This window comes from Rhinolophus hipposideros (assembly GCF_964194185.1).
Source record: "Rhinolophus hipposideros genome assembly, chromosome: X".
NCBI classification, from domain to species: Eukaryota; Metazoa; Chordata; class Mammalia; order Chiroptera; family Rhinolophidae; genus Rhinolophus; species Rhinolophus hipposideros.
This window is the reverse complement of record NC_138046.1, coordinates 114,313,821-114,341,687: the sequence shown is the minus strand read 5'-3', so window position 1 is coordinate 114,341,687 and position 27,867 is coordinate 114,313,821. Positions and strand designations below refer to the sequence as shown.

The following is a 27,867-nucleotide window of genomic DNA, read 5'->3' as shown; positions in this document are numbered from 1 at the left end:
AAATAGAGGTTATCAATAGCATAAGACTGAACACACAGCTAAAACCCAAATCTCTCTGGAACCATGAATAAGTACATAGAACACACAGATATGGTACTACTTTGAGTGTACACACGCACACACACATACACACACACACACATGCACACATAAGTACATCTGTATGCCCTACAGAGAGCACCACCAGCAGGTCAATTCTTTTGTTAAAGGCAAACTCAACTAATAAATGCATCACTCTAAATTACCCAAGAAATAAGTTCTGTTATGGCTTGTGAGCTACATATCAGTCATATAACTTCATTGTAAGTCTGAGGGATGAAAAGGCAGGCTACTTTTACAGAAAGAGAGTGGAATTGAGATGGAAGAGAGCAACTTGTCTCACGTCTTAGAAATACTCATTTGGAAAATGGGAAACCTCAACAGGAACCATGGTGACAGCTTCTGGGCCATGTCACTCGTAATACATGAAGGGATTGTGAAAGATCAGACCAACAACTTAAACGGAATCAGGTATTTCTAATTTCCATGTACTAGAGGTATGGTGGTACACGACTTGTTTTGGAATCTGCCCTTTTTGGCAGATGTACTCCATCCAATTAAGGCAAAAACTTAAGATATTCAAATCACTGGCTACTTAAGAATAATCCGAAGAAACAATAAAAGTGTTTCAATATTCTTGTTAGACTTGCAGCTCTTGAGGACTTTGATGACAAAAGAAGAGCAAGTAACAGTGGCTAGTTTACATCTGGGCCAATTTTTATCCTGCTTAACTTCAGTCACTAAGGCAACACTATTCCGAAGGAATGCAGTTATTTTGTGAGCTAGACACCCCAAAACTGAACAGTAGCCGTCCTTTCAGTGTCAGAAAAAGTAAGTGTAAGAAAAAGACATCAGTATTTTGATAAAGTTCCTTCGAGTACAACAGAGCCTCTCCGTGTTCTTCCCCAGGACCAAGTCAGATCAGTGAGGCAGACCACGGCCCTGAATGGCCAAGCGTTTCTGCCAAACTGCCAGCAAGGCGACTGGAGATGGAGGCTGGCTGAGGATGGGTGAGGACACATACTTTCTGCCTAAAGAGCAGAAGAGATGTGCCACTGGAAAGTTCATGAATGTGACTGCTGTTTATTTTATTGGGAGAAATACTCTATGGTCAGTATTAAATATTAACACTTAAAGGCAGCAAATACTGGAAAAGGAGAGAATTTTAAAATTTCAACACAGAATCATATGTTTATGCTCGCATCTCATTTTGCGTGAAATTCTGTTTTATCAATTTGCTAATTGCTCTTCACTGCTAATAAAATGTCACATGCAAAATAAATGTCATTTAATATTAAAAAGAAAAAAAAATCTAGTGCCACCACAGAGTAGGCAAGGGGCACTGAGCAATCCGTTTCTTACCACTAATGAAATACAGTATTTGTATGTTATGGGAGTGGTTTGCTCTAAGTTTTAAAAGGCCGTCTCCATCTTTGTCTTAGCTTGACAAGTCACTAAAGTATCAATACCTAAAATTCAAAACCACAGAATTAGGAAAATAAGAAAGTCGATTCAAACTGAAATCTTACCGTTATTAATGGTTATAGAAAGAAAATGCAAATTTTCTCTCTGAAAATTATGGGAAATAACTGAAAATGTTTCTGTAGCTAAAAGATAGTTTCTGTAAAAAAAAAAAAACCCTGCCATAAATAACTTTTAGTTTTACAATTATTTTAGAATCTAAGAAATTAAGTAGTATCCAAAAGATATTAGAAACAGAAAAGACAATGTGAAGATATATAAATATATGTACATATATATAATCCCGATATGACTATTGTTGAATTTCAATTTTATATATATATGCATATATATATATATATATAAAATTGAAATTCAATTATATATATATGTATATATATATAATTGAATTTCAACAATAGGCATATCAGGGTTTCTTTGCCTCTAAGTTTAAATAAATCTTATAGATTTGGGAAGTTCTCTGATTATAAGTTGATATAATAATATATCAGTATAATTTATAATTAGTTCTATTCCACATTTAGTCAATACTAGCACGTGCGAAATTGTAACTGAAAAGGTAATTAATTAATCATGATCTGTGATAAGAAATAAGCTAAACTGCACTCAGATTTGAAATTTGTCAGGTGCTCTGTGAGGGGGTGAACTACAGGCCACAACGGAGGCAATAGCCATGTGTGTAGAAGGCCTGCATATAATCGTAGCCTCATCACTCATAAGCCAGACCATACCCAGGACTTAATTTCATTGGGCTCTAGTGCTCTCATCTGACACCAGGCTAAATGATCTCTAAATTCCTTTCCATCCCTAACATAAGATCCTGCTTGAACTATTATTGCAACCACTTCGATGTTTTATTTCTTAAAAACCTAATTTATGCAATTTTTTTCCCACTATTTATCTGTTACATGGGAGCCCATTTCATTCTTTTTTTTAAATCCTTTTTGGCGCCACTTTGCAAGCCCTAATGAATAAGTAGATCCGGGTGATAATCACCAGTGGCTGCTAACATTCCAAAAGAAAGACAGCCAGACATTATGAGCCTCCAGATAGACTATCTATTACCACTTATGAGCAGTTTTGAACTATATATATCAAACCTGAATTTAATCAGGCCCTTAGATCTAATCAATTTACAGGAATATAGAGTAAATGACACAGCAGAGATGAAATCAGCAAAAGTATACAGTGGGAATCATAGGGTTCTCTGCTTTTTCTGTCTGACTTATTTCACTTAGCATTATACTCTCAAGATCCATCCATGTTGTCACAAATGCTCCTATATCATCTTTCCTTAACGCCGAATAGTATTCCATTGGGTATATGTACCACAACTTCTTTATCCATTCGTCTATCGAAGGACATTTTGGTTGTTTCCATGTCTTGGCCACTGTAAATAAAGCTGCAATGAACACTGGAGTACACGTGTCCCAATAAATTTAATTAAAAAAAAAAGTATACAGTGGGAAACTAATGGACAACGGACCTCAGTTTCTTAAGGAAAAAAAGGAAGCATGGAGGAGGAAAGTAGATTCAAAGAGACTTGAGACATATCAACAAATCACAATGTATGTACCTTCTTTGGATGCAGGTTCAAACTAACAAACTGTATTAAAAATAGAAGACTACTGGGGGAAAGTGAACACTGACCGTATAGTTAATTATATGGAGGAATTGCCATTATTTTTTTGGTGTGATAACGATATTTTAAGACCCCCGTTTATTGATACATATTGAAATACAGCCATGTGTCTCTTAACAACGGGGGTACGTTCTGAGAAATGTGTGTTTAGGTCATTTTGTCATTGTGCGAACATCACGCAGTGCACTTGACCACAAACCTGCCGCACACCTAGGCCAGACTACAAGCCTGCACAGCGTGTTACTCTACCAAATACTGTAGGCAGCTGTAACACAAGGGGAAGTATTTCTGTATCTAACCATAGGAAATGTATGGTAAAAATACGGTATAAAAGATAAAAATGGTCCACCTGTACAGGGCACTTTGCAGGAACGGAGCTTGCAGGACTGGAAGTTGCTCTGGGTGAGTCAGCAAGTGAGTGGTGAGTGGATGTGAAGCCTAGGACATCACTGTCCATTGCTGTAGAATTTATAAACACCGTCCCACAAGCCCGCCCCTTGCTTCCTTCCAACAGGGTCAGAAATAGAACATCCAAGTCATCGATGCTGCCCCATGAACAGGGATATGGGTTGGACTGATTAGAAATATAGAGGAGAAACTGGCTGGGTGAGGCGTAGGTCACCGTAATAGTTAGTGACTGCCAGGTGTGAATGAAAGGTAGCCCGAGGATCAGCAGGAATAAGAAATCAAGATGGAAAGCTAAAGGAACACAGGGGATTGTCATGGCAACGTGGCTTTGGCTACAGAATGTTGGATCAGTGGCCAGATTAAGGAACTTTCTGGTAGTCATAAAAAAAGAGGATATTTAACATGGAGAGGGTATAGAACTCAGGACTCAATATTTGGACTTTGGAAATTTATTTTTAGTTCCACTGACCCTGTCTGGCACAAAGGGCTCCCTCTGGCACTAAACTAATGGAAGAAATAAAAGTTATCTAAGCTTTACATCATTACAACCTGAAAACATTTCCAAAGTACAGGCACAGGCTGGCTCTACCCTACCACAGAAAGCTTTTACTCAAGTGGCCATGGCATTTAACACTTGTTAGGGGAGCTCCTGTGGACTTGCGTCCTTGTACAGGGTTTTGGGTCCCCAACAAAGATTTTACAGCAATGTCCTCTGAAGACCATCAACTAGATCTGGGAGGGCTGTGGTGCCCTCTGAATATGTAGCAGTGGGGGGACAGGCTCCTCTGTGCTGAACAGGTCAGTGGATGACGGGATGGGAGGTAATCTGTACACTCAAAATTGACGTGTTGTGAGTGAGAGGGAGTCTATTGCCACGCCCCGCAGATATTGCTCCTGTCAGAGAAAAAAATTCCTCCTGAACCACATATCCTTCCCTTTCTTACTGGAAAATCAGCTCCATTATAAACCTACGGGACTAACGTCGTATGGGGGGGGGGGGTCCCTCGTTGACTGAAATATCATTGTGTGGTGCATGACTGTATTTATGGATAAAATTATATGCTGTCTGGGTTTGCTTCAAAACAACATGGAGGAAGACTGTGTAGTGGTGTAAGTACAATGAATTGGCCATAGGTTGATATTTGCTGAAGTTGGGTAAAGGGTACACAGGGCTTTATTATATAAGTCTCTCGACTTGTGTATATGTTAGAAATTTTAGATAATACAAAGCTTATTAAAAATCTTTTTGAAAAGCACCATTAAGGTTTCATAAATTCTACGAAAGGTAAAGATGTTTTCAAATTTCAGTATGCAGCAAAAAGTATCTGCTACTACATGACAATAAATTTTCTTATCTGAGATAAAATGTTTAAGTCAACATATCAACCAATACAATTGTTGTAACTCTTTCCTTAATAGATTAGATTATCCTGAACAAAGAACTAAAGTTTATACATTTTCATAATGAACCACTATAATATAAAAATGCATCAGGGTAAAGGAAAACCAAGTTCAGCAATTTGCACCTGTCATTCAAAGGTAAAAATCAGAGTAAGAAAGGACGCAGCAAGCATTTACTGAATACCTATCGTGTGTCAAGCTGTCATGGCACACTTTTTTATAAATATAATGCAATGTTTCTTCTATTGCATTCACCCATTGGTTGAAAAAACTCAAGTGACTATCCTCAAATACTTTCTGGAAGCAGAAATGTGAAGAGCAAAAATACCAAAGAAGTATGTGCACATACAAGAGTATAAGTGTGTGAGTGCGTGTATGTGTGTGTAGCACAGAGATATATCAGGAGACACTGTACACAAAGTTTTCTTCATATGTACCAGGACACAGATTTTGTCTGTCTTAAAAACTTCACCCTAATGTCTGCCAGCATTTAAATTAAGAGAATTTTTATATGTCACTAGGATCTCTAAAAATTACCAAAATGGCACAAACATTAGGAGTTTATCTTACTCCCAGAGCCCTTGACTAATTAAACAATCACTGCGAAAAGTAACTGTAATTTATGAAGAATATTAGTGGTCTGCTCGAACAAAGACCTTGATTAAATACAGATTAGCTCATACCACGGTAAAAAGCTAGATGTCTTTTGTGCGTTATCTATAGTTGTCTTTCTCAGTTCTATGATAAAAGTAAATATGCATTTACTATAGTTATACAATACGTTATCCCAGGGGGAGACTAGGTGAAGGGTACATAGGAACTCCCTGAAGTTTTTTAGATAAGTTACTGTGAACCTATGAATATTTCAAAAGTTTTTTTTTTTTAAGTAAACCACATCAAAACTACTAACACCATTCTCTGGGGAGTGGGTAGGGAATAAGCAGATTCATTCTAAAACCAGAGGTTCCACCTAGACAAATCCTGCCAGTATACATAATTTCTGCACATGGCCTCATCTGATTATATAAACTTGACCATCAAAGTAAACGGCCTCTAAACACCCTGTCAGAACACTGAGAGATGCTATTTCTTTCTGTTTTAGGGGATTATTTTGATTTAGCAAGCTACAGGAACATCATTATCACATCAGCTTTCTATGAAGCCCTTTGCGACCATCATTGTCCCACCTCCCCATGGGACTAGCCTCTCCACCTTTATATCCCACTGTTCTTCAGACACCTGGCTAGCAGAGCACTTGGGGCACTTTCTTGAACTTCTGCTGATCTGTGCACCCCCTTTCCGCAATGTGAGCAGATTGAAGGTGGGGACCCTGTCTGGTTTGTTTCTGTCCATCTTCAGTGTCTCAGAAACAACGGGCTATAAAAAGGTTAAATGAACGAATGAATGAATAGAAGAAAAGGGGGAGAGAAGGAAGGATGGATGGATGAATATGGACAGATAGATGGAGAGGTGGATAGATAGACCCTCATCTCCTCAACTGTATATACAGAAGATTAAAAAAGCCATGTAGTTCTTACCAGAAGCATCTATCCTTGTTAGGAGACCATGCATCTCCAGAACCTCAAAACTCCCTCAACAAGGGACAGATTCCGGGGTAACTAAACATGGCTGCTGAAACTAATGGGCTCTCCTGGTCCTAAAATGGGAGGCTTTTAATTGACTAAGTGTTGGGGAAGGCCCTCTCTATAAGAGAAGCAGACCCTTGTAAGCATGTAAAGGAAGGCTAAGTGACTGGGGAGACCATTCCATTCAGCCTCCTAACGTCCTGCCCCAGGAATTCCAGCACCATGGGTTTTGAGCTGAGCAGGGTCAAACATCCACATTATGGACCTGGAGCAAGAGAGTTTATTTCAATAGCTCCAAAAATATAAAAGGCATTACTTCTCTGACCCTCCAGCTATGAGAGCACAACTATCATGGCGGGATACCAAGAGATCAGAGTTCTCCCGAGGTTGTCCAATACCTCCCTAGATCTCCTTTTCTGCACCAGTAGAGGAATCCCAAAGTAGTTTCCAAATGCTGACAATGCTTCAGTGAACATGGTACCAGTTGTTATGTAAACAGCCTCAAAATACTAACTGGTTATGTCCCAAGAGTTTATCATGATTATCAACGAGAATGACTATTTATGGAGGGTCTTCTATGGGTGAGGTGGTTTATATACGAGGTAGGACAATTAAGTGCGTGAACTCATCCTAGAAAAAGTGCTACATACCTCATTGCTGAATATCACTATGGTCACCTTCTAAGTACTCCCCTTGGGAAGCTATGCACCAACGCCAGCACCTAGTCCACCCTTCTAAGCAATTCTGGAACTCTTTTTCTGGTACACCCATCAGAGCTGTCGTTGTATTACCCTTGATGTCCTGAATGTCATCAAAATGTCTTCCTTTTAATATTTTCTTTATCTTCGGGTAAAGAAAGAAGTCACGGGGGGCCAGATCAGGTGAGCAGGGAGGGTGTTCCAATACAGTTGTTTGTTTACTGGCTAAAAACTCCCTCACAGACACTGTCCTGTGAGCTGGTGCGTTGTCGTGATGCAAGAGCCATGAATTGTTGGTGAAAAGTTCAGGTCATCTAACTTTTTCACGCAGCCTTTTCAGCCCTTCCAAATAGTAAACTTGGTTAACTGTGTGTCCAGTTGGTACAAATTCATAATGAATAATCCCTCTGATATCAAAAAAAGGTTAGCAACATCGGTGCAACAAGTTCACAAAGTTACTTGTCAGACCACGTATATTATTGCTATTGGAACTCATAATGCTCTTCACCACAGAAATAGTGGTCTAACAACCCAATTTGTTCCTCCCTTCAAGAAAGCCCATCTAATCCACAACATTCCTGAGGTATACTACTGTTATTGTAGGACCCAACTACCAGATGCAATTCGATTCTAGTGTACAAAGGGAGGCACCAGGCAGTTAGAAGTCTAACATTCAGTTTGGGAGCTATAACAACTCCCCCTATCATGGGCTGAAGAACACTTTCTGCCCTCCTGGTCGTACTCATCAGCTGGGCCATGTTAGCAGAGAACCCCCTTGCCCCAAGATGCAGGAGGTCATTTGCTCCAAAATCATCTCTTATCCTCCCTACCATAGACCACAGGATAGAACGGGGTTCAAGGGTGGGGCTGCATCTCAGGCTTTGGCAGTAGAGGGAAAGAATACAGCTGAAGCCCCTGAGCCAACCAGCCAGCACTGCTGCTTCTATGTATAATGGGCTGTATGAGCCACAGATGCTGACACACCAAGTGAAGGAGGTCACCTGAGCACTTCTCCGGAAATGGTTTTACCTCCAAATCGGGACTCTGTCCAATCATAATACTGGTTAAATAAAAGAAACAACTACCTTGAGAACAGTTCTCAAGTCTGATTTTTCCAACTGGAAAGAAAAGTTGTTTAAGAATTATTTTGACAGGACAGAGCTGTCCTCTTCTTGTTAGAAAGGGAAGTGAAAACCCCAGGTAATGCCGCACCACTACGACACAGTCAAGCCTTTTACGACATTCATGCCAATGACCTTGGCTCAAGACTGCACAAGATACACAAGACGCCCACGCAGGAAGTTGGGTTAGTGACTGGGAGAATAAAGCTTCCCGGTCCTGACCTTTTGCTCCATGAGCTGGAAAGGGCAGCAGAGAAGCTGGAGGGAGGAGAGCTTCAGGCCCTGGAGAAAGAAAGACTTGGAGTTCGTTCTCACCATCGCAGAGAAAACACGCATGTTCACCCACGGTGGGGCTGGGCTCTCAGCTGTCTTGCCATACTTTTAAGGGAACTGGCATGCACTTGTACTGAACACAGCACTTCTCCCCAACAATGATTTGTGTGTTTGTGTGTGTGTGCACGTGTGTGCACACACATGCACCATTCTTCCTCAAGTTCCTCAAGGGATGCTGAGAAATACAGCAATCTCATTTGCTTATAAAATAATTATCAACTTGCAGTGAGTAACACTTTAGAAGCATATGGAGGCACAGCAACATGGCCACCCACGGGAGAGTATTACCATGGCACAAAGGCTGATGGTCACCTATTCAGAGACGTACAGAGTATACGTCTGCACACACAAAAAGATGTGCATGTCACACCTGTACAATGATAAACCTACCAAATTGCATCAGTTAAGGCAAAACCAAGAAAATACTAGTGAGCTTTTGTCACAGCTGCTTGGCATAGGCTACAGAGCAGAGGGGAAGCTGGAGTTGCGCCCACCGGTGCCCCCACCCCCTTCCTGCATGGTGGATGTCCTTACTTGACTTGGAGAGCTGCTCATCCTGGGAAATGCTGAGGTCATCTGACTCCCCTGACAGCTCCTTGATGAAATTGGAAGGAAACATCCCAGTCTTTCCATTGAGAACACCTTCCCACCATCCTTCTTCCACCTGCACAGGTGCAAACAGAAGAACAGAAAGACAGGGAGGAGGTTAGATGCGGCACTTCCCAGTTCCCTCTCCCATCTGTGTGGTGCACAGTGCAGAGCCTACACAGGGAGAGCTGGAGGACCCAAAGTTTACTGTTAACAGGCAACGAGAAAGCAGACCTCATAGGGTCTTGAGATTCAGATTGAGGAATGAGGGGTTTAACCTGGGGGCCATAGATGCAAGTGGAAAATAATTAACACTCTATTTTCATTAACCTCAAACTGAAATTTGGTATTTCTTTTGACTACAAACGTCAGTAACATACCACAATAATACTAGAAGGACCTGTGCCTCATCAACAAACACATCACAGATATTTTCATGTCACATCATAGATGCTATGGGTACCTCACAATATCATTTGCACTCATTGCTACTTTGAAGCAGTGGTAGTTACCACACCTGCTGGGAGACCTTGTTATTTCATGTGTTAATAAGAAATTACTTGTTACTTATAAGTAATTACACGTAGATTACTATATCAAAATTTGCTTTTAAAATAGCTTGATAGCTACTTCATTATAAATGGTTCTCTTTGTAATCTTATGTTTTATTTAATGCATTTAAAACCATTATTTAACAACTGTGAATGGCTTCCCCGGACTACCTAAACTAACCAGACGCCTACCAAAAACAGTTAGGAATCCCCAGGCTAAGAACTCAATCGGAAGGTAGCAGGACTCCCTGCGGGTTTCTGAATGGTTCTAAATTACCGAGATGAACTGAAATAGGGTGAAGGGAGGGAGAGAGGGCAGCCTGACTGTAGTCATCTGGGTGGGGGAGTGAAAGATGGATCTGGGGGGGGGCAGTGAAAATGGAGAAGGCAGGTGTAGATCTGAAGCCTTCTAAGGTATGAGCTGATCTTTAGCAAGCAATTAACTGGGACAAGCCAGAGAAGGTTAAAAAAGTCATCGCAAGATTTTGTGATAGAGCTACTGTCACGCAGGGGACCCTGCTCGCTGCGCCATCTGTCGTGCAGGGTCTCAGCTCCCGCTCCCCGCCCAAGAACGCAGGACACGGTAAGGCCAAAAAGGAACACCCACGGAGCCATAAGTAGGGGAGTCAAACCAATATATTCTCACTGGCGGCTGGGCTGGAGACACAGGAAGCAGGATCTACATAATCTGCAACCCGCCGTCCCAACAGCAGTCCGCGCTTGCCAGCCACCATCTTCTTGCTAGCCCCCATTCCTTTCCTGCTAGCGTGGCCACAGCCGTTATATTAGTGGCCAATGGTCTACGGGTTACAGCTGACGGCCAACTAGCCACAGCTGCTGGCCATCTGATCACAGTTGATGGCCATTTACTACCCGAGCCAGCACCTTTCTATGTGAGGCCGAGAGCCTGGAAACTGCTTTTTGGGGCTTTGTCCCCACAGCTACTAACAGAAGGCGAGAAGTAAAAATAGGAAGTTGGCCTCTTAGAGGAAAATAACAGGGCATTTAGAAAATAAGCAAGTCTTAAGTTACCAGTAGTGTGGTATAACAGAAAGAGACCTAGAACCTCCGGAATTTTCTTTAAATCACATGTATCTATTACCTACTCAAGTCAATAAATACAGTTTAAAAGCTAAAATAATTAAAACAAAAAAGAAAACAATATTAGAGTCAAAAGCCCAGTTCAAATCCTCTCCTGAAACTTAGCAGTCGTATGACTTTATTCAAATTTCCTACCAAACTGAACGCTGATTTTCCTATCTGTACAAGGGGGATAATTAATACACTCGATCGGTGTTAGAGGTAGATGTATTATGATTCTACGCTAAGGTCTAGGGACACAGAACCGTACAGGACACGTCCTTTTTCTCCCTCAACAAGTTGATGACATAGCAAGGTGGAAAGGGCACATGGTTTAAAGAGGGGAGTGGGTAGGTGTCACTAAAAACTAGCAATGCAACGTAAATAGATGAGAAAATGCCATGACTCAGCACAAACCAAACTTGTTACCCAAAGTCAAAGTCACTGAGATCTGCGATGCTAAGGGAAGGCTCTGAGAAAAAAAGAAATCAAAATTAATGTTGGCCTTAAAAAGTAGAAACGACAGATAAAAGTAGCAGAAGGGGTATAAGACATTCCAGAAACGGGGAAGCTGCTAGAGCCTGTGGCATAGAAACAATCAGAATGGTGTTTAGAGCATTTGTTAAGGAACACATGGAATACAAACTTGCAGAGTGGTGATTATATCTGTGTGATTACAGAATCTTCCAGAAAGAATCCAGACAACAGCATCTGTGCACAACGGTCCCAATGACTATTCAATACCAAATCATGGCTTTTAACAGCATTTCAGTTGAAATTGTTCTATGTTTCTATGCCAACTCAACTGATATGTATTATTCTTTCAAGGAGCTTTTTATAGGATTAGAATGGTTAGGAAGACTCACCATGAGCCTGAATATAAATAGTCACGGGATTTGTAGCGTGGGGTCCTTTGTGCTTATCCTGAATAAGGAAGCATAAAATGACCTTCTTTCTCCGCAACCACAGGACAGGAGGGAAAAACCAAGGGCACGGACCACAAATGAGCAGTCCCTGGCGTAATCCGACAGCACAGGGCAGCTGGGCCAATTCCATTTGATTCAGTTTGACAGTATCTAAAAGGTTCCCGTTCCCAGTAATAAGCGGCTCCAGCCAGATCCCTGAAGGAAATGCTCCTGATATATGGGATCGGCGGGCTGCTGCTGAGAAAACACGGGCATCTTCACCTCACCACACCGACAGATGTCTGTATCACTGTCACAGCACAGTCTGAGAGGAGTGGCCAACAGGGAAATGACAGAGGTCAATCATTAGCCATGGGATGAGCAGAGGGGCAGACAATAACACCACTGCTCATTACTTGGAGGGTCACTTCTCATTGCAGGCGCCATGAGAAGGGGGGTCTGGCCCCAGTACCAGTGAGAGCTGTTCAGTACTATTTCTTCCTATAGCCTGCTGCTTTGGTTGCAAGATTCAGGATGGAGATAGGAAAAAATGATCCTCACCCTCACACTATCCCTCTTCAGAGATTTCTAGTTCAACTTCCTGTATAAAATTGAGGACAGTAAAGCCCAGAGTGATTTCATTCATTCGTTCATCCTTTCATTCATTCGTTCATCCTTTCATTCATTCATTCATCCTTTCATTCATTTAAAGAGTAAAGCATAGTCCCTTGCACAATGAATGAATGAATGAATGAACAACACCAAGATCACTGGGGGAAATCCTCCATAGGGGCCTATGAAGCCCTGATTCCTTCACAATAGGATTTTCCCTTCCTGTGGGGAGCAAAAGGGACAAGAGATCCTGACTATATTGGCCACTGTTCTTAAGTAGGTACTGCCACGCCTAGGTCTGTGTACCCCACCCAATTCCACCAATATTTAATGATACTACACTGCCCAAGGACCTCAGGACAGATTGATTGGTGAACAAAACTGACAAAGACCAAACTCACAGATACAGAGAACAGACTGGTGGTTGCCAGAGGCAGGGGGTGGGGGTGGGCGAAATGGATGAAGATGATCAAAAGGAACAAACTTCCAGTTCTAAGATAAATTCTGAGGTTGTAATGTACAGCGTGGTGACAATAATTAACAATACCGTGTTGCGTATTTGAAAGTTGCTAAGAGAATCGATCTTAAAGTTCTCATCACAAGAAAAAAATATTTGTAACTATGTAAGGTGATGGATGTCAACTCAACTCATTGTGGTCATTTTGCAATATATACCTGTATATCATTGTGCTATACACCTAAAACTAAGATAATGTTATATGTCAATTATACCTCAATTTAAAAAGTATTCAGAAATAATTAAATGAGAATTTCAATAGTGGTCCTTTGTCCTACCTGTGAGAAGGGAAAGCATTTTGCAATTTGTAAAGTACTAGAGAAATATTAAGATACTTCTTTCAAGTTTTTTTAAATTGAGGTGTAATTCATATAAATGCACAGATCTTAACAGTACAAGTCAATCCATTTTCACAAATGCATACACCCATGTGACCCACACCTCTATTAACATACAGAGCATTTCTGTCATTCCAGAAAATTTCCTCGTGCCCCTTCCCAGTCAATCCAGCTCCAAGTAACCACTCATCTGACTTCTATTACCCATTATTGATTATGCCTTTTCTAAAACTTCATGTAAATGTGCTAAGACTAGTTTTACCTTTTGAATATTGCTGAAAAAAATTGTTTCTAAAGAACATTTTTCCATTAGTGGAATTAGTGAAAAAAACATATTTTTAAGGAAACCACTTCCTGAAGGGACAAACACCTACATTATTTTCCATTTTAGTTGCTTTAAATAACCATCCTTGTTGATTTGAGGACATGGAAAGCTGGTTGTACCAAATATAAACAAGTGTTATCTAGGTCCTAAATGCCTGGGCCAATATTTTCCCCCAATTCCCATGTAGTTCATTGTCTGATTACCTCTTTCTGGCAGGGCCAGAACAGTCCGTACACACAGGACATTGAATTTTATTCCCTCCCCTCATTCTTCTGGGAATAAGCCTATTCCACATGAGAGGGGCCCCTCAAAAGAAAAATATAGGACAATTTAAAGGAAAATTATTTAAGAAAACGTATAGAATTTCTATTTAAGATGTAAGCAAACTCTGCCCAATGAGACAGAGCAACACCCACGATTTTCCTCATAGTGGAAAGGGTTTCTGGTAGGGCCTGTGTAGACATCCTTCAGCAATGCTTGAAAGTCTTGTCCTTCAAAACAGCTATAGGCTAGGCTATAGGTCCCCAAATTCCTAAATGACTCTGTGCTAAGGCTTTACTACCGTTCCAACTTGAAAATACAAGCAAATAGTAAATCAAGCCAGCAAGATAACATTTCTGATGAATCGAGATCCTGAAGTTTTGTCCAGTCACTATTCCCAGGTGAGAAAATTATCTGTGGGGTGGTGTCAATCTTAGAAAGCCCATATGTAAGAAACCTTTAAGTGGGGTATTCTTTTAAAAGTTCATTGTGGACAACACTATAACTTAGATCTCAGCCGCACTTGATTGCATCTGCCGGCTGGGGGCTTCCTGTGCTCCACACTCGCCCCCGAAGGTTCATAGGTCATCCCCCACTTCAGAGCAAGGCTGTCCGAACACCCTGTCCTTCCACACACTAGCCCAGCTCTTTACATAGGCGGCCCGTGCTTGCTGACTTTATCCCAGTACTCCTCACCTTCCACGTGCCCCTACTGAAACGTCACCTATTCTAGGAAGGGGCTTCTTCCCTTTCACTGAGTAGCCCCCATCCTTAGGTGCTTCGAAAAGTCATCGCATTAACATAACAAAAGATACCTTGATCAGTCTCTTCACTTAGGAAATTCCAAGGGTTTTAGGAGCAATGTGCCAGAATCGGGCCAAAAACCAAATATATACTTCTTATTATAAATCACAATATCACATCTCCCCACCCGAACTGACAAAGGTTGTCTGATTCAGTTCAAATTTTGAAGGATTTCAATAGCCAAATTTCCTGCTATGGGTACAAGAAGGAAGATGCATGTTTCTTAGAAGTGCCAAGTTATTACTTCTTTGCAAACTACTCGGCCAGGTGGGGCTTTAAGTCTGAAACTGCCGCCACTGGTTTCCAGCCAGCCAGACTGGGGACCACTGAGAAATACCTCAAAAACTAACCAGAAAGAACAAATAAAAGCAAGAATCTCTGAACATTTCTTGAGTCACCACTAAGACAGACTAGTTGAGACCAAGCTCATCCAACACAAAAGGAAAAACAGCTCCTTTCTCAAGCTCTAGATGACACAGACAGGGAAACAAAAAGGGTTCAAGACGATTTTCAATTAAAAAAAAAAACACAAAAAATAGTAAGTCAAGCCAGTTTTGAAACTCCAGAGGCCCTCAAATGCCATTTTTCTGGCAACCTTGTGGCTGCCATCTGTTTTTCTTATAATCAGAACTTCTCCTGCATTTATCAGTCCTCTCCTCTCTGGACAAAAATGACACAAGTGTGCATTTACAATGATTTCTTTAAAAATAATCCAGGTATTCAGCCGGCTGTTTTTCCTTTCGAACTGGTAGCTCAGTGCCGTTAGGTTCACAGTGATGAATCTAATGATGAGAGCAGAATCACTGCTCTCCAGTCAGGAGACAGAAGCATGGGGAGCGCTTTCTGGAACAACTTCACGTTGCCAACTCCGCTCACCCGTGGACTGCCCCGCGCTCTCCATTCCCTCTTTAAGCCACCCTGCAGAGTCCTATCCAGGCTGAGCACTGGAGGCTGGTAGTCCAGTCCTGCCCGATGATAAGGTCAGGGCTCTGTGAACCCAAATGTGCGTAAGCCCGTGGCTCTCAATACTAGCCCACTATTTGGTTAAATACCTCAAAATATGTAAGAGTGAATAGAGTTAGTGGTATGAAGGGATAATGGTAACGGTTTGAAGGTTAAAAAATGACTGCTGCCAAATTAGGTGTCGACAAGATAACAAAGAGATTGGGGGTGTCAGGCTGTAGAACTTTAGAAGGATTACATGCGCTAGTTGCTTCGCAGTACGTGCATTTGTGTGTAGAGCTTTGCAATTTTGTAGAATCAAGCTATTAATCAATCAGTAAGATTATAGCATATAATATGTGCATACATTCACATATACAATATGATATGTTATATTTTTATTAACCAATAGAGGGATTGATTCAACAGTATTGCAAAGTATTGCCATGGTCTTACCCCTCAATAGGTCCCTGTGATTTAAGAGTTTTTGTTTACTTGAGATTTTTGTTCATTTTGCTTTTAGTTTTCAGTGAAATTAGAGAATAGCTACCCATTGGCATTTATACAAAATCCATTACAAGAGAAAAGGGCAAATTTTATATTATACAGTGACAATGGCCCAAAATCTACACTACTACAAGTAAGTTGGAACAATAGGGAAATTAATTTTTGATGATACAATTTTTAAAATATAGATTAAAAGACTGATCTTTATGTTTAGTTTTACATAAATATCATAGGCTACATAGTCATTTTTCCTTTTTCCTGTAGAAGCAAGGCGAGAAGATTGAACTGACAGTGAGTGGAAAGGAAACTGGCCTTACAGGTGGTGGTGAACTTCTTTGTCATCTAGGCAAGGAGAATAACAGCCCTGCAATCACTCTTCTTTAGCCATCCATGCTTGCTTTCCCTACAGCCAACAGGTGTGAGAGTTGGCAATACTTCCCAGAAATTTATTAATAATTGTCCTTATCTTGACTTGTATTTCTTAAAACAACATTAAAGAAAAAAATCATCTATGACAGAACCATTTTCCATTCTTGGTCCCTTTTGGTCTTTGATCATGCGCATGGAGATATATTTTACATGACTGTATCCTAGTATATGCAATTTTGTGTTCTAATCTGTTCACTTATTTTGAAAAAAATGTTTTCATACTTCCATTTATTCACTTACTTTATTCATCAAGCCTTTATTAAGGTATATATTTATTAGGTTTCAGGCACTATTCCAGGTACCACAAATAAAAATATAGCTAAAAACCAGGCCCCTACTGTTAAAGAGCTCTCAGGTTGGCAGAATATAACATACTTACAATGCACAGTATTGTAATAAATACAGATGTAAAGGCCTCTGTGTTTACCATCTTAACGGCTTCACAGTCTTCTAGCTGGATAATATAACCTAATTCACATAACGATTCTTTCTTGATTATTTTTCATTATCACAACCACTGCTGCAACGAGCACATCTCATGTATTTTTTTTTCTGTTAACCATTTTCTGTGGATAAACTCCTAGGAGTGAGATTACTGGGTCAAAGCGTATTAGTTCAGATTTTTATAGCTCTTGACATACCTTGCTAAATAGCTTCAGATTAGGATCATAAAGATATAAAAAGTCAAAAAAAAAAGATATAAAAAGTCACTTCTTCTAAGCCATGCTAACACTCTTACCACTAAATATTTTCTTAGGATTTTCAAAAGCAGGGACCCATTATTATCTTAATTTGTATTTACTTAATTAACAGCAGGGCTGAACATTTTCTCATAGTTAACCTTTTATGTCCCCTTGTGTGTTTACGGTAGATTTATCTATCATTTATTATTGTTATAGTAGTTTCCTAATATATTTTTATATGTTACATACATAATAACTTTTTGCCATATTTATTGCAAAATTTTTCCTGTTTGTTGTTCTCTTTGTTTAGCTAAATTCACATCTAATCATACCAAAAACGTAACTCTTTTTTTAATTAGTCACTCATTATTTTTCCCTCTGGAATTTCTTCCATGGTTTCAGTCTTAGCAAATTTGTCCTTCTGTAGTTACAAAATAATCACAGTGATGTAAAGTACAGCATAGGGAATATAGTCAATAATATGGTAATAAGTATGCATGGTGCCAGGTGGGTACTAGATTAATCAGGGGGAGTACTTCATAAATTATATAAATGTCTAACCACTATGCTGTACACCTGAAACTAATATAAAATAATACTGAATGTCAACTGTAATTGAAAAAAAATAACTACAAAAAAGAAATTTGTCCTTTTACCATTGGCATAAATGCTCTACTCTGTTGCCCATTTATTTTTCACTCGTTCAGCTTTCAAGAAATGTCTCCTATGTGTCCTGCTTGGCACCAGGGATAAAAAAAAAAAAGAATGAATGAATGACAAATTAACACAAATTATTATTATTATCCCAAACTGGGAAATAGGCAAAAGGGGTTACTGCATGTCTTCCAGTGCCACCCTGGGAATCTTATTAACTAATTCTCTCGGTTCACGTATCTTTGTTTGACACACTATTTACTATTTACGAGGTTAGTTTACAACTCTGTTAGTGTGGACGTTAACTGGTAGAAAAGCAAAGGGATGCAGATGATTCCTGTCAGATATCAATGAAATTTTGACCCTCAGAGACGTAAGTGATTTATCCCCTAGAAAAGATGACCTCAGAGATTACAGCTTTATTGCCCAGTATGACACTACACAATTTAGCATCTAACTTAAAAATCTTAATCAAGTATTTCTCTTTCAGTCATTATAAATATTTTGCTCTTTCACAATTCCCTTCGAGCCAGCCTTACCATCTTACAGATCCCCTCATGAATGAGTTAAAGCTTGTTTTCATTTTTAAGATTTTTATTAAAATATAGCTAACATACAACATTATATTAGTTTCAGGTATATACCATAGTTATTCAACATTTATATACCAAAAGAAGTGATCAGCAACCATCTGACACTGTACAATGCTTTCACAATATTATTGATTATATTCCCTAGTCTGTATATTACAGCCCCGTGACTTATTTGTTTTATACAAATAAATTTGTATTTGGACTTGTTATTCCCCTTCATCTTCCCCCCCCCTTTTTAAATCTTTCAGGTACTAAATAAAGTTTGATGCATGTTCACTTTGTTTGTATGAGAATCAGAAAATCTGGCTGCTAGCATAGGTCCTGCCACTTCATCTACTCATAGCTCACTTCCTCTCCTCCTTGACGTCCAGCTTCCTTTTTTGTAAATCATTGGTTTCTGTAAGGTCGAATGGTATTCAGGAAACCAAAGCAATCAGGACACTGTATTTCTCTATACACATCCATGTATTGAACCAGGATGAATGATCAGATTCTAAATCCGAAGCCCAGGACCTCCCAGGCCCAAGGGAGTAGGGCCTGAGAAGCCCACGCTAGTGTCTGCTGGGACACTTCACCAGCAGGACTGGCGCCGAGGAGACAGGACCAAGCAGGAACAGGGAATGTGATACAGTGGAAAGTACATCTCCAGCCAGGTGGACCTGGCTTCAGCCTTCAGCCCTGCCTCTTCTACAGTCTCTTCAGCCTCATTCCTCACCTACAGAATAAAGTGGTTGTGACAGGTCAATGGACCAATGCATAAAGAACCTTGTCACACCTGTCACATGTTGGGTCTTCTATAAATGTCACTTCTTTTCCTTCCCTCTGAATCCACATGTCCCCCATGATGAATATTAAATCCATCCTCCAGCGATGGATCAAGGACACTTCTGGATACCCAGAGTCTACTAGTAATTAAAGCAGAGGAGAAAAGCTATGGCATTGGGTTGGAATTTCAGAGGTACTCAATACACTGTGTCAGAAAGACATGGTTTGAAATGTCCCCACGTCTGCCCCCAATGGACTTGGTGGCATTCCTCTCTGGGAACCCATTTCCTGTAAGAAGAGACTCAACTAGATGATATCCAAGTTCTCTTTGAGTTTTAACATCCACCATGACAAGGCCAACCAGCCATGGGTGACTTCTGACAGCCCACACGAGGCCACCACACCCACCTGCCTGCCACACTTACCTCTCCTACCACCTCTATGATGTCACCAACTTTCAGCTCAAGTTCGTCATCATTCTGGGGTAGGTAGCTAAATGCCACCTGGCACCGGCGCCTCCGTCGCTCGCCTGAATAGGAAAAGCACAATATTTAGATATAGCTCTTCTCTCAAAATTAGATTTTAAAGAGAGGCTTCCTAAGCATGCAGGCAAATTAAGCTGACTTGTCTCAAATATGCTGTCTGGGACATGGCTAGAGGCACGGCAGCCCTGGTCTCTCAGAGAGAGGCAGTAGAAAGCAGAGCAATGCTTCTTGGTCTTTTAAAAGCTGCTGGGTCAGAAAGGCATGGATATGAGAAACCGATCCGTTGCTGCAAAAGGCAAAACCCCACCCCGAAGCGCTGGAGCACAGTGTTGCCTTAAACGGTTTTCCATGGCTGGGGCTTTGTATTGCTGCTGTCGATTTTTAATGAAAGCCGATGTGATGTGGTAGAGTAAAAAGAATGGTCTGCTTCTAATGCTAGCAAAGCACAGTACATTTTCCCCCAATGTGCAAAGGAAAAGATAAAGTATCCTGGCCTTTTTCTCACTAATCATCACCCTTTCAACATGCTGGAACTCAAGCCTGATAAGCAAAGGCTGATTAGATTTCAGCCTGCTCTTGGTGCCATGTCAAAGCCCCCACAGGGGCTCAACAAATCCACTTTGGTCCTCTTCCCTCTGTTCCCAGGGGACCCACTAGCAGGATCCCTGGGTGCTTACACAGAACCAACCCAGGCAAATCAAGATAAAAGCCACGCCGCACTTCACTGCGGAACACACTCAAGGTTATGGCGTCTCACTCAGCCAGTGTGGCCCAGCTAGGAGGTTTTGACTTAGAGCTGGTTCATATACAGACACAACTATCCACACCACAGACATACATTATAGGGAGAGAAAACATGTATGTGATATGTGTGATAGGCGGGCCAGGGAGGGGTGGGTACAGACAGACAGACAGCAGGGGAGGCCCAAGCTGGGGAGAGGTAACTAGGAGAGAGGAACTGAGACTGGCATTGCTCAGAAGCTTGTTGCTCAAGGCTGACCACCTCACGTCATCCCTGTTACCACATGGCCTAGAAAACCAAAGGGATCATCAACTTCAAGGAAACACATTTAGAAATGCTTACGTTATTTTTGGACACTGTCTACAGGGATTCTTTTCCTTTTTCGAATCTTTTCTCTAAGAAAGCAAATTCCTGCAGGAGTGATCATGGGCCACATTAAGGCCCCCACGCAGCAGGACATCATACAGAGGGGAAGGGTTTTGCTACATCTGAGGTACCCACTGATCAATATTTTTCAAAAGCCAGTGGCCTAGTTCTATCTGTTCATTTTTCTCTGCCTGAACCTCACTAAGGAAGAACAGAGTTGAATAGAGGAAAGAGGGCAGAACTTCAGAATCAATATCTTGTCTAATCACATCTTTGGCGACTACACGAACATACTCCACCCGAACATACTTTGACTTTGTGCAAAATCGCAAGCTGCCTGGTCTTGATGAGAACAAACGCAGAGCTCTCCAGCCAATTCCCCGGTGCTAACTGCACTGTGAGCAGGCGGAGTAGGGCAACCCAAGGAGAGTCTGGCTCTCACAGGGACAGAGGGCCCACCAAACTGGCATTTCTCAGATGGAAAGTCAGGAAGAGTGATACCCCAGTGCAAAGAACTCCACCAGTATTCCATGGCTTCCAACACAATGGAAGACCAGTCAAGCACTATGCATCATAAAGGACACAGAATTCTCATTCTAGCTAAGAAAGTCTAGGTGATGAGGTGATTTTGGCAACCATAACGTGAGCCCTGTGACTCCCCTGCCCCCGTACATACCCCTTAAGATAAAGTTCTACTATAAATCTTTAAGAGCTTTATTTGCTAGATGGTATGTTTAAAGCAAACTCTGAAGATACACATCAGAAAACAAAACAAATAATTATGATAAATGTCTGAAACGAGACACTTACAACCACGAAAGTCACCAAAGTCCTGATCGAAGTGACTTAAGAATAACCTCTGAAGACCTAGTGTTAGCTGAAGTCACAAAACTTACAGTTACATGTGAGTTCGTATCTGCACAAAACCCTCTGTGAAAAGTAGCATCTACCTCAACACTATACAAATGGCAAAAGAGAAAGTGATATATTCTTCAGGAAAAGATGAACCCAAAAGATTCAGAACCTGGAGCAGAATAATCAGATTTGTCTCGAACCAAGTATCTGCATTGGACTTCTATAAGCTCTGTCTGGTATCAGGAAGGATGACATATTTACTAATTTCTCTCTGCCAGGCTAGTCAATATTTCTTAAAATCCTCTAATAAGGTCATTCAATCGGCAGCATAAAGCCCTATAAAACACACTTGCAACATACAGGGGTGGGGGGGAGCCACAGGTTGCTGTGATAAATGTCACCTGACCTGACCCCAAGCAGAAACACTTATTCCATCTGGCCCTGGGATAGCTTTTGATCTTCTCTAAAGCATTTCTGATACCCAGCGTCCTATCACTTCCTGCCAACCATATGAGTTAGAAAGAAAAATGAAGGAGCCAGAATAAGCAACCATTTTGCAAACGTGGAAACTGGGGCTCAGTGACTTACCCGAGGTCACCAAGCTAGTAAGTGACAGTATCTCCTTGGCCTGAGTTCAGAGCTCTCCCTCCAAGTCTGAATGAACCAATTCGGCTCACATCTGTTCCAAACTCTTTGCAATCTGCACTTAACTGCTTCCTGCAACGCTGCATAACACAGCCTTAGGTCTTCACCAAGGCTTTCTCCTCACAGATAACTGTCCAACTCCAAGACTGCTGCACATCGCTGTTTCAATCTTGTTTACTGGTTCTACCCAACCTAAAACCCACTTCAAGGGGCATGTTAGGAAACACATTAGGAAACACTGCGTTTCAGTTGCCTCCATCTATCTTAAATTTAAGGGAGTTTAACGATTTCATTTGTCATTTTTTTTCCTCTCCTGGCATTTCACTGGTGTTTACTAGTCGGTCTTGACCTTCCTCGAAGAAGTATGTAGACAATAATGGCATCTCTTTTAAATAGCTGGTGTTAACGGAAGACAAAAAAATGCCTGACTTGCCTAAGGGACTCCAGGCCATGGTCTAGAGTCCCTTACGTTCAGCTATCACCTTCATGTCCACGGCTTAGTCCTCATGAACTCAAGTTTTAACACATTTCAATGAGCTTTTTTCTCTATGGAATAAACTAAAGCTTGAAAGAAAAGTTTTCTTTAAAAGAGTAAATATATTTGCTGATCATGGCCAACAATATAAATCCATAGTATTAGAATAACTAGAAAGAGGAGAGAACATATGTTATTCCTCCTTCATGTCATGGCCATGGCCACCATCCTTTAACTCCTTATACATAATTGAAAGAAGTAATAGGTGTGCGTTTTATGGACATACGTGCTAATATATATGCACACACCGCTTACCAAAAGGTATGAATAAGATAGACTTCATAAGACATACTTGATATGTCTCTACTTTATTGTCAGACTGCATGATGGCCACAAAATACACATATGTTCATATGTAGGAACAAAGCACACAGAGATGGCAAAGTAAGCACACCCTCAACTTCCTCACTAGACCTTATAACCACCTTCCATTCATAACCAGTTTTAATAAAATAGTAACAGCTAACATTTATTGAGCACTTACTGTGTGCCAAAGACTTAGTACTAAGCTCTTCATGTGCATATTGAGCCTCTGGGGTAGATCATTGATGCCCTTTTACAGACAAGGAGACTGAGTGGGCATATAGACACCGACTATTTTGCCAGACGTCTTACAGCTAGAAAGTGGAGGGCCGTAGATTTCAAGTCAGGAGATATATCTCCAGAGACACTGCCTCCCATGTTTGATCATTCTGCAGAAGAATTCTTGGCTATGGGTCTTGAGACTGCAGAAAGGACTAGCTGAGCTAATATGTACATCGTTAAAATGTGAAACCAGGAAGTGAAAACCCACAAATCAGGAGCATTTCTTTACAGTTGCTGAGAACTGGGGCCCATATTTTAATGAAATAAAGCCAATTGGATGGGGAGGAGATGTAGTACATTTGCATTCTCCAAAAAGGAAATAGCAGACACTGAAAAGGGTGCCATGACCCACTGCAGAAACAGCACACACATCGATATTTTAGAGCCTTCTTGGGGGGGGGGGGTCTTACGACATGTGAAAATTTTACTTTTGTGGTCATTCATTCAATGACCCCAAAAACATAACAACAAATAATGCAGTGGTTGAAAAAAGTCTTTGGGTCAACTGAAAACTTTCAACACTCACACAGTCTATTTTTTTACATCCCACATCTCCCATGACACAAGAGTACAACTACGAGGTTTTCAATCATTTCATATTTTCCAGGAACCCACTAAATTAATCAACTGGATCTTCACCACGTGCCTAGGGAATGTGGCAGTACCCTGACATCATTTTGCAAAAGAGAAAACATTGATAAAATCAAAGAGGAAAATCAGAAGACCCTAATTTTCAGGGTAACTTCTGGCATTTTCTCCAGACATGGCCTGGGGACCTCCTGTGTCAAAATGTTGAAATGCAGGGAAGACCTATGTAACTGCACTCTCTGGGGCTCGGGCCAGGGACCTGCATTTAAACCTGACTCAAGTGGCACTGCCCATGCAAATCTAAACCTCAACAATGAATCACAGCCACTAATTATAGGCGACAATGTGAAAGGTCCTTGTAGGAACAGTTGGTCTTCTTTTGGAGGACTCTAATCAGTGGTTCTCAGTCTTGGCGGCACATTGAAATCACTTGAGGAGTTTTCATTAAACTACCAATAACTTTCTAAATAGCAGTCCCTGAGGAACTAGGTCTCCATAGAAAAATGGCTTCTTCCAGGGCTGAGAGAAAGAAAATACAAAGTGGTTATGCCAAAATTAATGAAGTGTTCAAACACTTGAGGGGTAATTTGAAAAAGACACAGAGATCAGCTTGATGGGGCTTCCACAGGCCAAATTTGGGACAGTAACTGTATGTACTGAGGAATGTATTATAATTTATTCATTTCCAAAAACATTTTTGAGCTCATACTGATACATTCAATAGGTAGCTAGGTTGATAGCTAGTTACGTAGATGGATAGATAATATTAGATAAATAGGGGATGTATCCAAAAAGATATTACTTAGATTGAGGTGAAATAGTTTACTTCCTATGCTTTCTTCTAGAGGTTTTATGGTTTCAAGCCTTACATTTAAGTCCTTAACCCATTTTGAGTTTATTTTTGTATATGGTGTAAGAGAGCAGTCCAGTTTTCATGACATCACTTGTTGAAGAGACTGTCATTACTCCAGCATATATTTTTACCTCTTTTGTCATAGATTAGTTGACCATATAAGCAAGGGTTTATTTCTGGGCTCTCTCTTCTGTTCCATTGATCTATGTGTCTATTTTTGTGCCAGTACCATGCTGTTTTGATTATTATAGCTTTGCAGTATAGTTTGAGATCAGGGAGCATGGTACCTCCAACTTTGTTCTTTCTCAAGATTGCTGTGGCTATTTGAGGTCTTTTGTGGTTCCATATATTACGCAGTGATAAAAAAGAATCAAATCTTGCCATTTGCGACAACATGGATGGTAGATCTAGAGGGTATTATGCTGAGTAAAACAAGTCAGGCAGAGAAAGACAAATACCATATGGATTCACTTATATGTGGAAACTAAAAATAAAACAAAATAAACAAAACAAAAACAGACTCACAGAAACAAAGACCCAAAGGATGGTTACCAGAAGAGAGGGGGTGGGGGTTTATGTGAAAAGGAGAAGGGGAATATAGTCAATAATATTGTGGTAAGTCCACATGGTGACAGATGATTACTAGAATTAGTGGGGTGATCACATTGTAAGGTACAAAAATGTCAAATCACTATATTTTACACCTGAAACTAATATAACCAACATAAGACTGTATACCAACTATACTTTTTAAAAAGGTTAGATAGATAGGTATGGGACAAGAAAGGGAACGCTCTTCTTTACAAAAGAATGTCAACTAATAAATATAAAAACGATAGAAATGGACAATCAACATTTAATAACCATCATAGCAATAACTAATTCTAGCAAGAATCAATGGTTGCTAAATCAGTAGATGAAAGCTTACTGGGAGTAAGGATAGTTACAGAGTCTCAAAGTACTATATCTCCCCACAGATGACTTATTATACAGAAGGAAAATGGTCCCCTTAGAATGGAGAGAGCTGGCGGACACAGCCTTAAAGTTCATGTCTCCAATGATGGGACAAATTGACATCAGGTGCCTCTTTATGTGATGCGCTGAGAAAGACTTATCACCTACAGAATGTTTCTGCCCAAAACATTTAACCTAAATCTGACCATGAGTAAGCAACCACGCAAATCCAAATTGAGGGACAATCTACAAAGACTGAGCTGGTTTTTAAAATATTTTTTAAGTCAATATCACATAAGATTTTTAAAAGGCTAGGGAACTGTTCTAGATTTTAAAACAGTAAAGAAATATAATAACTAAATATACTGCAATCCTTAATTGGATACAGGTTTTTTAAAAAGGTTATAAAGGACATTATTGAGAGAATTGGGGAAATTTGAATACAGACTAATACAAGATAATAGCATTATGTTAACATTACATTTCCCGACTGTGCTAGCTCTATTGCAGTTACATAGCAGAATGTCCTTGTTCTGAAGTATTTAGGGATGAAGAGTCCTAACATCTACAAATTACTTTCAAATAGTTTAAGGAAGAAAAAAAACAAATACAGAGAGAGAGAGAGAGACAGAGAGAGAGAGAGAGAGAGAGAGAGAGAGAGAGAGAGAGAGAGAAAAACTCTAATGTTACTGGCCTGAGGTGCAGCCTGGACATCTGGATTTAAGAGCTCCCTGGGTGATTCTAACATACAGCCAGGGTTGAGAGACATCTAGACAGATCCATTGTCCAAAAATAAATGGGACTTTTCCAAGACCAGGCTATACAGGTCCCGCATTCAGCATCTTTTTCCAAAAGAGAGAAAAATCAAACTTACTTGTCAATATTACCCTAATACATAACCCAGGTGAATGCTGCCAGGCTGATTTTTATTTCACAGATCTTTGGAACAGTTGCATTCAGCAATCTCTAGCTCTGGAAATGTGTTCCTAGGACCTGGGGGGTGGAAAAGACAGTGGTCTCTGCTATGATTTATTAGCAAAAACTGCTGGGGGTGCAACAACTCTCCGAGTTACTGAACAGCATCCTGGTTTCTTGAAGAAGCTGCTCTTGAGCTGGAAACTTCAATTTATGCAAGGAGCCAGATTCCGTATTCAGGATGGAAAAACAATCCAAACTTAAATAAGGAAAATCATCCATTTTAGTTGGGACATCCAACGGATTCTGGGTGCAAAGGAAGAGAAAGCCGGATTAGTACTGATCTTGTGGACCCAGCATCATACCCTTTCCTGAAACAACTGCCACTCATCATCCTGTTTCAATGTCATGTAATTCGAAGAAGACAAGGACATTTCAGAGGCTGATGGCAGGCCAGAAAAAACAAGAAAGGAACTCATGGGTTTTACCTCACAAAGCCCTCTTGACTGTGGCTGGACTGTTGCAGTGGAAATGTACAGTATTTAATTGACCAGCACAGTTTGGTCCCTGGAGACGAGCCTGCCTGATTCTCCTAGGGACGTGTATAATCAACATCTTTGCACGGCAGAAAACAGTAACTCCATTCGCCTGCTACTGCAAAGGCAAGGTTCATCTGAAAAGAGGTTATAGCAGTTCTCATTTGCTTCCAAATCCCACCAGAACATAGGAGAAAAATGTAGAACGAGTAGGGGACCATTTATTAGAGCCTCTGAGCCATGGCAGTTGAGGAGGGAGACGGGTAAAGTCAGAAGTCACATAAGGAAAATCAACTGAATCTTGTTGGAGATGACGGAAATGGACATCGATTAGGTGTCCGCTATACACCAAGAACCGTGCTAGACACATTACGTGTCTTTCCTCAAGTCTTTGTACCGACCCTATGAGGTTATGAGCACAGCAAGGCTGGATAACTTATCCAAGGCATGAGTTAAATAAGCTGTGGTCTGCAGCCCTCGTTTTTCACCAACCCAAGGTCAGACCAGGAAGGCAGACTGGGAGTGCATTTCAGGGGGACTTTCG

The 27,867-nt window shown here is 40.7% G+C and overlaps 1 protein-coding gene across 12 annotated transcripts in view; it reads right to left on the bottom strand.

Moving 5' to 3' along the window:
• SH3KBP1 (SH3 domain containing kinase binding protein 1) overlaps positions 1-27,867 on the bottom strand; it is a 324,637-nt gene that overhangs the window by 148,824 nt on the left and 147,946 nt on the right. For 7 of the 12 annotated variants that reach the window (XM_081043256.1, XM_081043260.1, XM_081043253.1 and 4 more), the window contains 2 exons: positions 19,690-19,793; positions 9,245-9,374 (listed from right to left, as the gene is read on the bottom strand). In XM_081043256.1, the coding sequence (XP_080899382.1) occupies positions 9,245-9,374; positions 19,690-19,793 (234 nt within the window). Of the gene's footprint in view, positions 1-8,599; positions 8,660-9,244; positions 9,375-19,689; positions 19,794-27,867 lie in introns of all 12 variants that reach the window. The other 5 variants (XM_081043247.1, XM_081043255.1, XM_081043250.1 and 2 more) reach the window with 1 other exon arrangement.